This window comes from Bombina bombina, chromosome 5 (genome assembly GCF_027579735.1).
Source record: "Bombina bombina isolate aBomBom1 chromosome 5, aBomBom1.pri, whole genome shotgun sequence".
Taxonomy (NCBI): Eukaryota; Metazoa; Chordata; class Amphibia; order Anura; family Bombinatoridae; genus Bombina; species Bombina bombina.
The window spans coordinates 505,642,361-505,659,860 of record NC_069503.1 but is presented as its reverse complement, the minus strand read 5'-3'; the positions used below and the strand labels follow the sequence as shown (position 1 = coordinate 505,659,860).

Below are 17,500 nucleotides of genomic sequence, written 5' to 3'. Positions count from 1 at the left end.
ATCCTTGAGCCCTTATAAAATTTGTGTGCAATATTTTTTTAATTATATTAGATGATGTTATTATGAGTGTATTTGTACTGTAATGTATTTTTTATGTGTTTTGCGACATATTTTTGTTTGGTCAAACAGTTAATGGGGTAATCATTCCAGCATAAAACGTGATTGTGTTTACTTTCATCTTGTAATACGAGCACTAACACCCTCGATAAACCTCTTATCGCTCGTAATCTGACCCTCTGTGTTTTCAAATGACTGATCTATAGACATAAAGATAATAATACAGATGTGGCCTATTCTCTAATATATCCTGACAATTAAATGGTTAAAGGGACAGTCTCAGGCAATTTTTTTATTGTTTAAATAGATGGATAACGTTTTTATTACCCATTCCCCAGCTTTGCATAACCAACTTTGTTATATTAATATACTTTATAACCTTTAGAATTCTAAATTTCTGCCTGTTTCTAAGCCTCTGCAGGCCACCTTTATCTCAGGGCATTTTTATAGCTTTTCACAGCAAGACATGGCTTGTTCATGTGTGCCATATAAATACCAATGTGCTCACCCCAGTGGAGTTATTTATGAGTCAGTTCTAATTGGCTGAAATGCAAGACTGTCAAAATGACTGAAATAAGGGGGCAGTCTGCAGAGGCTTAGATACAAGGTAATTACAGAGGTCAAAAGTATATTAATATAACATTGTTGGTTATGCAAAACTGGGGAATGGGTAATAAAGGGATTATCTATTTTTTTTTTTTAAAACAAATTTTTTATTGATTTTTTTATTGATTTTTTACTTAAAAATAACATCGAAGAGTGTCCACGCAGGGACTGAAAATAGTACTTACAAATAGAAACAGTGTATTACAAGTGATGAGCATAGAGTAGACATTAATATATATTTTTTACAAATGTCATTAAGGTAGGTTTCTAGTAATCTTGTTTGACAACAGACCATGAGAGTCCTCAGCGGGAGAGGTTTTCTAACAAAATGGGGCTCAAGATTAAGATAGATGATTCCTCTTTATCTAATTTTATACCTTTTAGTATACCATGCTTGTGAATAAGTCAAATAGAAAGTAATGGGATTAGAAAGGGCTAAGAAATGGACTAATAAGTTGATAACTTCAGGGAGGGGAAGAAAAAAATAAAAAGGGATGATGTGATATATAGGGAATAAATAAATCTCTAAATTAATTAGTCAGGGGATTTCTCTGTCCATGGTAGCCATGTTTCAATGTAAAAATCAATTTTATCGAGGACAGAGTGGGGGTGAGATTCCATTTTTTAAATAAATAGTATTATGGAAGTGACTTGTGAGATGGACGGAGAGGTTTTAGATTTCCATGCTCTGGCTATTGCTAACTGAATGGACATCAGAAGGTAAATGGATAGAGTTTTGTGTGCTGGTGTTTGTTTTGGAAGGTCTAGATGAAGTAGGCATGTTTGAGGGCTAAAGGGAATAGTTACAATAATTTGGTTAAGGATATCAAAAACTTGTGTCCAAAGAGAATGAATTCTAGGACAATGCCACTATATGTGGGAGGGGGTGCCCATCTGGCCACATTCCCTTCAGCACATTGGGGAATAATTATTGAAGATTCTGTGTAATATAGAGGGGGTCAGGTGCCATCTAACTGTTAATTTATAGTTGAGTTCCCACAAGGTAGAGCAATGTAGGTGTTTTTTGGTGAACGTTAGTTCCTGAAACCAGGAGTCAACATCAGCGGCAAAATTCAGGTCTCTCTCCCAAGCCAGGTACTGGGAGATTTTACGATCACTATGAGGTTTAAGTAAAAGATTGTAATGAAGAGTGATCCTCTAAATCTCTTCGCTTGGGTCCATCTTTTTTCCCATGGGGTAGGGTCTCTTAGATTGTCATTTGGAAATCCCCAAGACTTCAGGAGACAACAGAAGCGAAAGGCTTCAAATCTAAGGTTAAGTGGTAGTTGAAGTTGAAGACATAACCTGGAGTGTGACATCCATTTGTTATGCTCATAAAAGTCTGATATATAGAGAGCTTTGGTTCTCTGCCATATAAGGGTATGTGAATTGGGGAGGAAATGTATGGAGCTTGCTACTGTCTGAGACGGGGAGGGAGGGGCTATCTCATCGGTGTGTCTGATCTGATCCCAGAACTGCAATATATTGAGAATGATAGGGCTGTTAATCTCCAAGTTCTTCCTGTAATGTATGGGTATCCACGGTAAGTCAGTTAGGGTAAGACCTGTCGGTAAAAGTGAGCCTTTAATCTCGCGCCAGCACGAAGGGTTGTCGGCATAACTCCATCTCATGAGATGTGATAGTCGGGCTGCGTTATAGATTATCTATTTTTTTAAACAATAAAACATTTGGAATAGACTGTCCATTTAAATTAGCTCAGGTTCTGCAGTAAATTTCCACACCTGAGCTGAACATAGCAGGTGCTTGGCACCTACCTGCCTATGTTGTTTGTAATTGGCTCAACAACTGTGTTCAACTTTGGACCAGTAATGCATTGCCATATTGGTTCTGACTTAAATTATGTATTTAAACCTTGCAAATTAAAGTAATAATTCAATTAGAGAACATTTGTCTTGTTACATTTGTATGTACCTTTAAATGGCTGCTAAATTGAAAATGTCTAAATAACTTTTATTTTTTTTACAGAATAATGTAAATCCTGCTCTGGATTTTACCCATACTCCCCCAGGAATGCTTGCCCTTGACAACATGTTGTATTTTGCAAAACATCATCAAGATGCCTATATACGGGTAAGGATCTAATTTTTTTTTATTTTTTTTCCCAAACATTAATTTTTTACTTTTAGTTATTTATTTCTTGTTAAACTAGAGTTAATGACATTATTTGAAGTGCTGCCTCCAATTGCTGAATTATTGTAGACAGGTCGTATTTATTTGTATAATTATCTCCAACAGTAGGGAACACACATCTGCTTTACACAACTGTGCTAATCTGCTTTAATCGTTTATTTTAAGTATAGGAAACCAAGTTTAATTAAAAGATTTTTACATCTTAAATAACGGCACCCTCAATTCTGTTATGAGTATATATGTCTTGTTAGACACAAAGTAGCAGTAATTAGGTTGGACTTGCATTCTCTGATATAAAGCAGTCAGGTTAAAAAAAAGCAATAATAATAAAAAAATAAAAATAATAAAATATATATATATATATATATATATATATATATATATATATATATATATATATATATGTATATATATATATAAAAAATTAAATAATTGTTAGAAAAACAGTAATAATTCGGTACTATAAGGATACATTTAGTCTCATTAATTTTATTTACATAACCTATATGGCTGAACTACTTAAAGGGACAGTCTACTTGAAAATTGTTATTTTTTGAAAAGATAGATAAATCCTTTTTTTTACCTATTACCCAGTTTTGCAAAACCATCAATTTTATATTGATACACTTTTTACCTCTGTGATTACCTTGTATCTAAGCCTCTAAAGACTGCCCCCTTATCTCAGTGCTTTTTACAAACTTGCATTTTAGAGAATTAGTGCTGACTCATGCATAACTACACAGGAGTGAACACAATGTAATCTATATGGCACACATGAACTAGCACTGTATAGCTGTGAAAGGTAATAAAATGCACTGAGATAACAGGTGGCCTTTAAGGGCTTAGAAATCAGCATATGAGCCTACATAGGTTTAGTCTTCAAGAAAGAAAACCAAGAGAACAAAGCAAATTTGATGATAAAAGTAAATCAGAATGTTGTTTAAAATGGCATGCCCTATCTAAATCATGAGTTTAATGTCCCCTTAAGTAAAAAAAAAAAAAAAACTCTCAAATTTACTATGAAATTCCTGCGTTTGTTAAAGGGACATGTAAGTAACAAAAGTATGAAATATTTAATTATCAATATTTAATATTAACAAATATGCTTTGCAATAATCTTAAACTGTTTATCTCCCTTTCCTGTAACTTAACTTTGCAAAGTGTGGGCTTTTCACTTCTGAGAATTGGAAGTGCATATTGCAGATTTCACAAGTCTAGCCGTGCTACATATCTGTCCCTAATTGGCGTCAGTAGGAATATTAGTTAAGATACTACAAAACAGTGCAAGTTTTATTAGCAAAATTACAATGGCAAGCTTTGTGTGCTCCAATAGCAAGTCTTGATTGGCTTGTCCAAAAAAGGCAAGTGTTAGGGGGAGTGTGGCCATTTAAAAATAATTGCCACAACATGATATCAAGAAAGCTTTAACACTGTATGTTAATTTATTGCAACACTGCACAGAAGTCTTGCAATTTCTGTGTTTATTTTAAATATGCTTTCTGTCTTTACTATGTAATGCTGGCAATTGAACTACAGGAATCCAGACATTTTTCATGTTTTCCTGTCACTGCACACTTGGTAAAAGCATAATTTTTACAATACGAATGAACAAAAGTTGCTTAACCCTTTGAGTGCTAAGCACTTTCCCACCTTGGTGCTAAGCTGATTTAATTTATTTTTTTAATTTGTGAAAAAAAATGTTTTAACTTTTTTTTTTTTTCTTGGGGGTCTGTAGCTGCTTAGATGCCTGAGATACAGGCTTCTAAGCAGCATGCCCCCTTTCCCTATACTTTATATTGACAAATTGTTAATAAAGTCTACAGGCATGATAGGAGCGGGTGGGAGCCCCCAGATCTCCCTCAAGGTGGGAGAGTGCTCATGACGGCTCTGAGCCATCATTAGCACCAGAGTGGGAAACTCTGTGACGGCTCAGAGCCGTCATTAGCACTCAAAGGGTGTGATAGTTATCCAATGAACAGAGTCAAATCAATCCACAAGTGATATCCAGGTGATTGTATTAGATTATGTATCAATACTGTATTAGTAACAGTATCAATATAATAGTGTGTTTAACATTAAAGTGAAGGTAAAGTTTTAACTACCTGAATACACTAATGAATTAGTCATTATTTAAATAAGTAAATAGCTAACTTTTTCCCCCCAATGTGTTTTATATTTATGAAATAAAATGTTTATATATTTCCCTACCGTTACGATCCTGACTCCTCCCAACCGCTATTTCCTTATCTTCTATTGAGTGACGTATATAGCGGTCCCACCTACTCTATACATTTCTCCAAAGCGCGTTCACGATGATCCGTTGAACTGCGCATAGCGGCGATTAATCAATGTCAATAATATAAAATTACAAAGTTTAATCACAGCGGTACTTACCTGCAATTAAAACTTTAATAAAGTGATGCGCTTGTCAGAATTTTAGCCGTCAGGATTGGAGCCGTTTGAAGAAAGCCTATTATGTATTATGGGAACTCCATAATAATACCAATAGGCATGCGGGAAACGGGAGCACGCTTGTATTCCAAGACCAAAAAATAAATCTTAACGCATGCACAGATCATCCAGGAGGCAGATGGCGTAAATTAATGGCCAGATTTTCTATAGGTTTAAAAAAATAACATGACCAGCCAAGAAAAAAATAAAATTAACGGGTTGAATTTGCGGACCAAAAAAAAGTGAGTATAAGTGGCAAAAACTTAGTTTAGACTCACATTTTAAAAAATTGATAAATGTAACTCATATTCATTTTGGGGAAAAAATATTATTACAGTTTAAGATCAAGGTAATTTTACCTTCACTTTAAACTGGAAAAAATCATAGTAATCATATGTCAAAAAATATTCACAAAGTAGCTTCCCTCTTGGTATACCTTTAAACACTGAACAATTATTGACAGCAATATAAATCAAACACATAATCAATATTTGTTGCTGATACTGCTATATATTTTAATCACGTCACTGTCAGGTAGTTATAGAATTGATACCATAGGTATTACTATAGCTAATAACTAATATTAGCCTAAATTGTCATTTTAATACAATTATTACAATTATATACATATGCTGGTCAATTTGCACAGTGTATAGACAGCGTTCCTCTCCCTCTCTTCTCGCCCCAGTTCAATTTCTACTCGCCCACACACAGACACACACACTACCAGACCTCCCCACTGTGCCTGTTTGAGAAGGACAGTGCCTAATTCTGAGCCTTTTCCCTTTGAGACAGACATATGTCTCTATTTGCAGAATTTCCCTTAGACCCGGCCATAAACTGCCCATAAATGCCAATAAACTGCCCAGACATGCCCACCAACCACAGAGATATACCCATAATCCCACCCACTATCCAACTATGAAGAACAGATACATGTTTGAATGTACAAATACTCTATAATTCTGAACTCTAAACATTTTCCAGTCCTAAGCTGTTTGTATAAAGGGTTTTGTACCTGTGATTTGAACAGCATTATAAGTAATCCTTTTTCTTACTTCCTGAGACAGTGGCCATCTTAGTTCCTGGTAAACTGATGGGCCATTTAGGGGTGGTAAGAGCATACTACTGCATTTCAGAGAATATTATGGCTATATTAAGTACTGTATGTCTTAAACACATTATATTTGAAAGTGCTGTGTGCAATCTGATGCATTATTAAAACTGTTGAAGCTTTTAGTTGCTAGTGTCTGGTTGTTCATTTTCTCTTCTTTCCAGGATTTTCAAATTTAGTTGTGAATATTGTGCCATACTTTATTTCCCTTTTTGTACCTTCATGGAGAAATCTGTGTAGCTCAAGTCCTGTGTGTGTGTTTTCCCCAGTCTTAGCTCTGGATTCATGTTCTGAGCATATTTCTAATCCTAGACAACGGGGTGTCTGCACTACGTAACTTTCAGGGTGGCTAGGGGTTTACTGCCACTTAGACTTGACCTTTATTTAAAGTGATGGTAAACACTGCCAAACTACTAAGTTGCAAATGAAAGAAGATTATATAAAAACAATATTTTCTTTTTTTAACTTTAAAGGGACAGTCAAAACCAGAATTCTTGTTGTTTGAAAACAAAAATAATTCCTTTATTACCCATTCCCCAGTTTTTCATAACCAACACTAATATAGAAATACACTTATTACCTCTGTTATTACCTTGTATATATGCTTCTGCAAACTGCCCCCTTATCTCAATTATTTTGACAGACTTGCATTTTAGCCAATCAGTGCTTCACGTGCATGAGCTCAATGTTATCTATATGAAACACATGAACTAATGCCCTCTAGTGGTCAAAATTCATTCAGATTAGAGGCAGTCTTCAAGGTCTAAGAAATTAGCATATGAACCTCCTAGGTTTAGCTTTAAACTAAGAATACCAAGAGAACGAAGCAAAATTGGTGATTAAAGTAAATTGAAAAGTTGTTTAAAATTACATTCCCTATTTAAATCATGAAAGTTTTTTTTGGACTTTACTGTCCCTTTAATATTTAACCACGTGTTCCAGAAATTGTTTTAACTTTATGCTCTTGATAAAGGCTTCTTTTAGCCGAAACGCATTGAGCTGTATTTTAAATAAAACCTGAAGCTGCACCTCAAGACACCTTTGTGATGATTTGGATAAAACTTATTTTTGGCTTTCAGTTTACCACCAATCAAATTGCTTGTCAATTGACAGCCCTAAAGCTATGTAATAGTACATAGCACAATACAATAATGCGCAAAATTGTCTCTGTCAAGCGATCTAAGTATCCAATAAGATTAGTTTCTTCTCATGAGTGCTGTCAATCAACTAAGTTAGCAACACCCTATAATGATGTGCAGGGCAGTACAACCCACTCTGCACGTCATCACTGAAGCACGATACCTCACAGAAGGTTGAGTAATGCAATTTGAGTGACAATTAATTAAATGTTAATTATTTCTTTTATAACTCACTTAAAAAAACTAATAATAATGTGGTTTTAATGTATAAACTCACAGGTAGGGATTTTTGTAAAGTAGTGTTAGCATCATTTACCATTACTTTAAAGAAATTATATATTTTACTATGGCTGAGCGTGTGGCTGTTATGCCTTTTCCAGCAAAACACAGATGTTGTTAAAGGGATAGTAAACACCAAAAATTTTATTGTTTAAAAATATAGATAATCTTTTTATTACCCATTCCCCAGTTTTGCATAACCAACACTGTTATAGAAATATACTTTTTACCTCTGTGATTATCTTGTATCTAAACTTCTGCTGACTTCCTCCTTATCTCAAATCTTTTTTGCATTTCAGGCAATTAGTGCTGACTCTTAAATAACTCCACATGCGTGAGCACAATGCTATTTATATGAAACACATGAACTAACGCACTCTAGCTGTGAAAAACTGTCAAATGCATTTATATAAAAGGCGGCCTTCAAGGACTTAAAAATTAGCATATGAGCCTACCTAGATTTAGCTTTCAACTAAGAATGCCAAGAGAACAAAACACATTTAGTGATAATTGTAAATTAGAAAGTTGTTTAAAATTGCATGCCCTATCTGAATGGAAGTTTAATTAGGGCTTTACTATCCTTTTAAGTTTGTCTATTCATATGCAATTCTCCGCTGGGTCACCTGTATACAACAATTTGTCTAATTCTCTTCCTCATAAGATTAATATTAAAGTGATGCATAGGTTGCTTAAGTCTGCTGAAAAACAGCCTTCTACCTTTCCTATACCAGAATCAGTATCTTAACTGGTGTCTAAGCAGATGAACAAGCCAGGATTACACCCTGTTCCTTTTGCCAAGTTAAAAGTTATGTTTCAATTGCCAGCCTCTAATTTTGAGGTCTGAGAGACATCACCTATGGTGGATAGAGCTATCTCCACATTAGCCAAACAGACCACTGCTACTTAACTAGAGCAGTGGCTTCTTTTTGGGCTTTTTATAATAATGCTTTTTTTACCAGATTTGTAAAGCTGCTACCTGGTCTTCTTTGCATACATTTTATGAGTTCTTTTATTTTTATGTTTATTCCTCAGCTGAAGCAACCTGTGGCAGGGAAGTACAGTGGGCTATTGTGCCTGATTAATAGCATATCTTCTTAGTCCTGCCCTATTCTGGTGATCTTATGGGATTCACTGGTTGGGTATTAAATCCTACATGTGATTATGTGTGGACTCCGTCCATCTTATGAAGGAAAACATTATTTATACTTACCTGATAAATGTATTTTTTTGTAATGCTAAATTTAAACTCTCCCCTCTCCCAATAAACTACACAGGAGCACAAATAGAATAATTACTTTAAATGGCAATAATAGTCGAAAAAAATACTCTAATATGTTAGAGCATGCAATTTTACGACTATCAACCCTGCTCTACTGTGTGTTTAAATCTTGCAACCCGCTGGTTCTTAACACAAGGTTCCGTTTTTATCTTGGAGGTGTGGTGGGTACAGAGTGTTTTTTTTCTGTTATGATATAGATAATATGTCCAAACATGTCAAACATATTAATTCACTGTATCATTTTTACATCTATAAACTGAGATCCTATTTTAAGTATACTATCAGCAGAGCAGCAATAAAAAGCATTGTTCCCAAAATAATTGGCGTGGACAATGAATAGCATATATATCATTTTGTTTTCACTCTACCAGCAGTTGAATTCCTGCAGTTACCTTTCACTCTAAGTGAAGCTTTTTGAACTGCAGAATACCCAAAAGGGTGCATTTAAACCTGAGAAGCATCAATAATAGTAGTCTGCATTTTTTGCTTTCTGAAGATGAATGAGGTATGTCAGATACAAAAGACCACTTCAAATCTAATAATGGCAAAGATATGCGCTGCATCAGAACAAGAGTATTTTATTAAAAAGACTGAATAAATGTTCTGCATAATCTATATATAACAACTCGGGTTCTCTTTCTATTTTACAAAGTACATGCATAGATATGCATACGAAACTATATATTTTATTTATAATTTTCTATTTTTTCATCTTATCTCAATCTCTTACATTGTGTCTGCGATCTGTAAATAGCAACAAAAAAACAACAACGTGCAGCTAGTAAAAAGATGATGGAGATTTTAATAAACCGAAAGAGATATCATAATAGTAAAGGTCTATAATGCGGATGTACTCAATCAAGAAATTGCTTTCTTTTTACATTTTCCTTATGTCCTTTAGTTTTAAGTGATATTAAACTAAGTCATTAACACTTTACAACAAGCAAGGTCGTTTTAAATTTTGATGCATAAATAGTTATTTTAATCTAAAAACTTACATCAACCAAAGCAGCTTGCCGTCACAGTATATAATCCTTTATTTAAATATGTAATCCTTTGTCTGGCTTCCTCCTGTATACTGAGGTACAGTAGAACAGGAAGAAGCCAGACAAACTGTGCATGAGTAGTTCGCCAATAGGGCACCGCAGGCCCAGTACAGTGAACTAGAATTAAACGTGCATAACACATTGGAATGGGCTTTACCACTTACTTTGTCATTAGACATGGGGAGGAGGGAAGCTTTGATTGATGTAACTTTGTGGATCCAAGTACGTTTTTTTTTGCCTGTTGTAAAGTGATTACTTATTAGTTTATATGACTCACAACAACTCTGTTTACCATAGTTTATTGAATGAGCTTAAAGATAGAGTCTACCAATCTTATCTTCCATTTCAGCTGAGGATAAAGCTGATAATTGTGGGATACACATGTATGTCACTTTTTATTGGCTTATCAGCTATATCCTTATATGGGGGTGTGGCCAGGAATTGTAATTTTTACTAGTATTTATCTCTTTAGTAAGGGTTAAACACAGGGGTGACATGAGATATTAATTGTTTATTTTATTGTACTAAAACACCACTTTAAACTATAGAAAAAAAAAAGATGAAACAGTCAAATGTTTATGTTTTCCATTTGAATACCAAATTGTAATTAACCTGTTCGATGTGAATGATGAGGTGTTCGCGTCATGTGCATTGCAGCCTTTGTGCACATGACAATCTGGTTTAATCATGGAGAGGGGTTGCCAGTCAGAAGCTGTTTTTAGCCGTCCCCCTTAATAGAGGCTGGTGATCGTAGGTGGGTGGCCTAGTGGGAAGCATTCCCTAGCTTTCAATGGGAGTTCCAGTGACATTTATACTAAACGCTGAACACAAAGAGCAGGTTTTGCTCTGTCCCATGTGCTTTTTTCTTTTCTTCCTTTGATCATCGGAAAGTTACAACAGAAGAATACACACAGAAAATAGCAATATTTGGGACTCTCTAGAAGTTTCATATAACTTTGCATTATATACATATCACACTGTGTGTATGTGTGTATGTATGTATGTATGTGTGTGTGTGTGTGTATATATATATATATATATATATATATATATATATATATATATATATATATATATATATATATATATATATATATATATATATATATATATATATATATATATATAAATAAGCTGTAATGTGCTTGTGGCAAGAAAAAGGGCACACCTACTAGGTTTATGGTGCAGACCCATATAGAAATCGGACTCAGTTGTGCATAAATGAAAAAGTGCATTTATTAAATTGCACAGTGCAATCAATAAACATCACAGTGTGATATATGGTGGCATCAAACATCAATGCCAAAGCTTAAAAATAATAAAATGACAGATCATGGCTAGTTATTAATGCAAATAATTTGTGCTTTAGATATTAGAAAATATTATAGAACTAGAAAGTATTACCCTGCCACCCAACCGGCTACTTTATAATGCCAAATATGTTAGGGAAAGGGAGGCTAGTAAAGCCTTAGAATTATATCTTTACCTTGAGCTGTAAACCAACGCCCAGGTGATAGAAAACCTTATATGAAGGAAAAATAGTGGTATGCAGACCCTTAAATTAATTATATATTCACATTAGAAAGTGAGATTAAATAGCAACTGCAATTAGATTGTTATATAGATAGACAGGGATTTCAACACACCTTTTTTAAGTTGTTGATGCTAAGCAAATGCCAAGCTCCGCAGTTAGCGGTAAATGAAGTCTATTCTCATTTACCACAGACCAACAGGCCATTCAGAGAAATTAACATATTCAATTATTTTATTAAATTAAAACACATGAACCAATAAAGCAAAGGAAGCATAGATAGATTTATGCCTTAGCACAGTTAAAGCTGTAAAAAAATATTAAATATATACTCATAGAACAACAAATAGATCGCTGAAACTGTGAACGGTATGTACTGACAACACCTCCACTAGAGGGTGGTTACGTACTAGACGTAAAATCCGCCACCGTAGTGATCCTTGAGGATCTATGTCAGTGCAGGTATCTGTATAGGTAATCTAAATCAAGCAGCATGAACACATTAACAGCTGAGTCATACGTTGTGGAGTTAGAGTGTAGCTCTAAGTATTGTGCCCAATACGTAAATTTGCCGGCATATTACATAGTCATCTCCAATTCGCATGATAAGTAGCAGTTTAGACTGTAAGGGGTTAGGAAACAACTCCAGTAACAGTGGACACCACCAATAAAATTAGAGGTATCAGGTGTCATGTTTTTGTGGATCTGGATCTATGTTTGTCAACCCCAAATTACAGACTGACTGGATGCTAGCATAAAGGTTTAGACATTCTTTTACTTTTACAGAAATTATTTTATGACAAACAAGACTGTGGGGGTGGGAAAAACAATTCCAGTATTCAGCGGACACCACCAGTATGGTAAGAGGTATCAGGTGTCATGAATATGCAAGTGTCTGGATCAATGTTAAAGCAGCCCCAAAACAAGTCGTTTTGTCTTTCACAGTAAATATTATGCAGATAGTGTTAATGCAGTATCTCGTGAAATCTATCAAGCATAATGCAATAATAATACAAGATGAATGGTTGCACACAAGTAGTTGTTGAAGCGGTGTAAATAAAACACCCACAGACAGTCTTTGATTTGTCCAGTTAAATAGAACCGTGTTAACAAATAGTGCATCAAAGCACCCTCCAGTATCTGGAGAAAATAACGGACTGAAATATCAAAGTTTTGAGTATTATAAGTTCAACTTGTTATACAACCGTATTTGATTTTCAGCGAATGAACTTCCCAAATCCGTTGCTATGTAGACTGAATCAGCCTTAGGGGTTCACCATCGGACCAAGTATAGAACAGCTTGAACGCCACAGTGAACTGTCCTTCAGGCACGTCCACCTCTACTTCCTACTTCACTGCCGACGCGCGTTTCACCCCCCACATGACTGCCAGTGATCACAGGGGTTTCCTCAGGGCAAAGCGGATGCTGATTCTAAAAGCAGCCGCGTTATAACTTTCCTTCTCACTGCTCATAGGTAGATGCAATGGTTGATAGTAGCCAATTATAATCCTTAGATGAGTCACAGCCCTCGTGTTTGTATAATAGAGGAATAGGTGAAAATATAAAGTGAAACCTCTTATAAGTTATTAACTTTAAAAGGAGCCTACAGTACATAAATCAATAGTGACCAGGCAACTAGGATCTTATATATACCTAAACATAATGTTATTAAGTTACCTTATTGATTTTAACATGTACTGGGCATTTTTAGATCAAGGCTTGTAAAAAGCATTAGATCAATAAAAAATCTATGCATAAAGATAATCTATACATTGGTTCATGTGTATTGAAGTTATAAAGCCATTTTTAATTTATTTATTTGTTAGACATCGTTAAGGTGCATCAAAGTTTTCCTACAAATCTTAGGAGGAAATACAACCAACATGTTACACTTCAAGAAATAGCAAAACATTTTTAAGCGTTTTTTAAGAAGGTTAGCAGATTGAGAAAGTCTACATAAAAATATAGTTGGTATGTTATTTGATTAAGTTTAGAGATACAAATTTGGTCAGTTTAAGTAGAAAGGACACCAATGTGTCTCCTTATTTAAGGAATGCAGCGAATTCAAATTTCTCATTGAGCCCTTTAGGCATTACTGTCTGTAACTTGTACATCCATTCCATTTCCTTTTTAAGGCATACATTATCGATATCTCCCCCTCTGCCAAAGTACAAGAATGTCTAAACCTTTATGCTAGCATCCAGTCAGTCAGTAATTTGGGGTTGACAAACATAGATCCAGATCCACAAAAACATGACACCTGATACCTCTAATTTTATTGGTGGTGTCCGCTGTTACTGGACTTATTTCCTAACCCCTTACAGTCTAAACTGCTCCTTATCATGTGAATTGGAGATGACTATGTAATATGCCGGCAAATTTACGTATTGTGCACAATACTTAGAGCTACACTCTAACTCCACAACGTATGACTCAGCTGTTAATGTGTTCATGCTGCTTGATTTAGATTACCTATACAGATACCTGCACTGACATAGATCCTCAAGGATCACTACGGTGGCGGATTTTACGTCTAGTACGTAACCATCCTCTAGTGGAGGTGTTGTCAGTACATACCGTTCACAGTTTCAGCAATCTATTTGTTGTTCTATGTGTATATATTTAATAAATTTTTACAGCGTTAACTGTGCTAAGGCATAAATCTATCTATGCTTCCTTTGCTTTATTGGTTCATGTGTTTTAATTTAATAAAATAATTTAATATGTTAATCTCTCTGAATGGCCTGTTGGTCTGTGGTAAATGAGAATAGACTTCACTTATCGCTAACTGCGGAGCTTGGCATTTGCTTAGCATCCACAACATAAAAAAGATGTGCTGAAATCCCTGTCTATCTATATAACAATCTAATTGCGGTTGCTATTTAATCTCACTTTCTAATGTGAATATATACTTTATAATGCCACCCAGCTGGCAACATTTTCTGTGCAGATATATACTGTTTAAGGAGGAAATAAACTCTGCATATTGATTCAATCTCAATGCAGTACCACATTTTTGGTATCAACCCTAGTCAAAAAGGATGATCTTCCTAGAGTCATTCTGAAGTAATCGATGACTCCAAACTAGTCGTCAAAAGCCAACTTGAATTATGCCCACAGGCCAAAATATTTAAATGAGATAACTCTAAAGTCAATCACTGGCTGTTCATGTTTGTGAAGTAATTAGTAAGGTAATTTGCTAATCATTCTAAAGTAATCATGCAGAATTTTTTACCTTAGATGATGACTTTACAAGTCTCATGATGTCTAATGATCTGCAAATGACTTCTTAAGTAGTTTGATGATCATGAAATAACTTTAGGATGGTTTCTAAAGAAATCCTGTTTGTCTTGGAGAAAATACAAAACATTTGTAAATGTATTTCGGAATATCCATTGGCAATGGTTTCAACGTTTAAATGCTGCCTTTGCTAAATGATGGTGTTGTTCTGGAAATAAAGATATTTTTAAGTAGTTGTATAATGTATATTATGCATCCTTTTAACAGAAGGCATGCAATATCACATTAAGGGGCCTATCTATCAAAGTGTCAACCGCAAATACCCCGGAATTCCGCATCATAATTGTTGCGATTTTGATCCGACCTAGTTATCAAAGCCTCAAGACCGGCAAATGTTGAAATTGTGACATACGATCCGCCGGTCTCAATCCAACACAGAATCAGATCGATACTTACGTCATTACAGATGTTCCGAATACACCTTCAGCTCTATTTGATACTTTTTCCCATTTATCAAACTTGTAACAGGTATGCTCGCGGCTATTCGGACGCATCATACTTGGTTTTCAATCCGCCACCCTTGAGGCCGCGGATGCCATAGAGATCAATAGTAGTATGAAGGCACTGAAAGCTTATGTTCGATGCTGCAAGAGAATGAAGCATACCCCATTGATTTCTATGGTAGAAAAAAAGTTATGTTTACACCTAACACCCTAGCATAAACCCTAAGTCTAAACATCCCTAATTCGCTACCCCGACATCTCCGCCGCCTATATAATGTTATTAACCCCTATTCCGCCGCTCCCCGACCCCGCCACAACCTAAATAAACTTATTAACCCCTAAACCGTCAGCCCCCTAAATCGCCAAAAACTAAATTAAGCTATTAACCCCTAAACCTAACAACCCTTTAACTTTAAATTAAAATTACAAGATCCCTATCTTAATATAAATTAAAACTTACCTGTAGAATGAAAATAAACTAATTTTAAACTATTAATTAACCTACCCTAACTATTATACTAAAATTAAATTAAACTACCAATTAAATTAAATACATTACATATTAAAAAACCTAACACTACTAAAATTATTTAAATATAAAATGAAACCTTATTAAAAGTGCAAAAATTACAAAAAAACCCACTTAGTTACAAAAACAAACATTAAATTACGAAAAATAACAAACCAAATTATATTAAAAAAAAAAGAATTACACCTAATCTAATAGCCCTATCAAAATAAAAAAGCCCCCCCCAAAATAAAAAAACCCTAGCCTACAATAAACTACCAATGGCCCTTAAAAGGGCCTTTTATGGGGCATTGCACCAAAGATATCAGCTCTTTTACCTTTTAAAAAAAAAAAATACAAACACCCCTCAACAGTAAAACCCACCACCCAACCACCCCGCCCCCAAATAAAAACCCTAACTCTAAAAAAAAACCTAAGCTCCCTATTGCCCTGAAAAGGGCATTTGTATGGGCATTGCCTTTTAAGGGCATTTAGCTCTTTTACATTGCCCAGACCCTCATCTAAAAATAAAACCCACCCAAAAAACCCTTAAAAAAACCTAACACTAACCCCCGACGATTCACTTACAGTTTAAGTCCCGCTTGAAGGATCCATCCAGCCGGCGAAGTTATCATCCATGAGGCAAGCTTAATCAGGCGGCCTCTTCGATCTTCATCCAGCCGGCGAAGTCCTCATCCAGGCAGCATCTTCTATCTTCATCCATCCGGTGCAGAGCGGGTCCATCCTGAAGACATCCGGCGCGGAGCATCCTCTTCATACAGTCGCCACTGTACACTGGAACTTCAATGCAAGTGACGCCATCAAAGATGGCGTCCCTTGCATTCCTATTGGCTGAAAGATTTCAATCAGCCAATAGGAATTAGAGCTGCTAAAATTCTATTGGCTGTTCAAATCAGCCAATAGGATTTGAGCAGCTCTCATTCTATTGGCTGCATACATTTATACTGTGAACTTTTGCACATGCTCGGTAGGGGCTTTTGCCCCAGAAACTGTGCATATAAAAAGAATGTGCAACTTTTGATACTGGAAGTATATTAGAAAGTTGTTTTAAATTGCATGCTTTATCTGAGTCATCATATTTTATTTTTTACTTTAGTGGCCCTTTAAGTCTGCAGCCTACACTTCCACTTCTAACAGGAATGGGAAAGCCCACAATTTTCAGTGTTAATTGAAAGGAAAAGTGAACAAAATAAATGATGAAAATGTTGCAATTTTTTTCTTTTCTTTTTCTTTTCTTTACTACATATAATCAAACGCAATATATCTATCTCAAAATATTTATTGCCCATAAAAGTGTTTAAAACTGTAATTTTCTTAGTAAAATTTGCTTTGTTTTTTCAGACCAGGGACCTATTTAAAATGGTTCTTATCTCACTTTCTTTCGCGAGTTAGGAATAGATATATAAAAACTGTGCACTGATATAAACAATCACTACGTAGACTATATTAGATATGCTAGAGAAAGGTTTCTGAATTCCGCAGATTACATTTCAGCATTCTACGATTTCTTGTACTAAGCAGTTATGTTTGCAGTGCAGAGAATGTAAAAGAGTTGGTGATGGATCACATGACTA

At 35.1% G+C, this 17,500-nt stretch overlaps 1 protein-coding gene across 1 annotated transcript in view; it reads left to right on the top strand.

The window, feature by feature from the left end:
- ELMO1 (engulfment and cell motility 1) overlaps positions 1-17,500 on the top strand; it is a 1,021,083-nt gene that overhangs the window by 495,634 nt on the left and 507,949 nt on the right. The window contains exon 15 of the mRNA XM_053714416.1: positions 2,650-2,754. Coding sequence (XP_053570391.1) covers positions 2,650-2,754 — 105 coding nt within the window. The remainder of the gene's footprint in view (positions 1-2,649; positions 2,755-17,500) is intronic.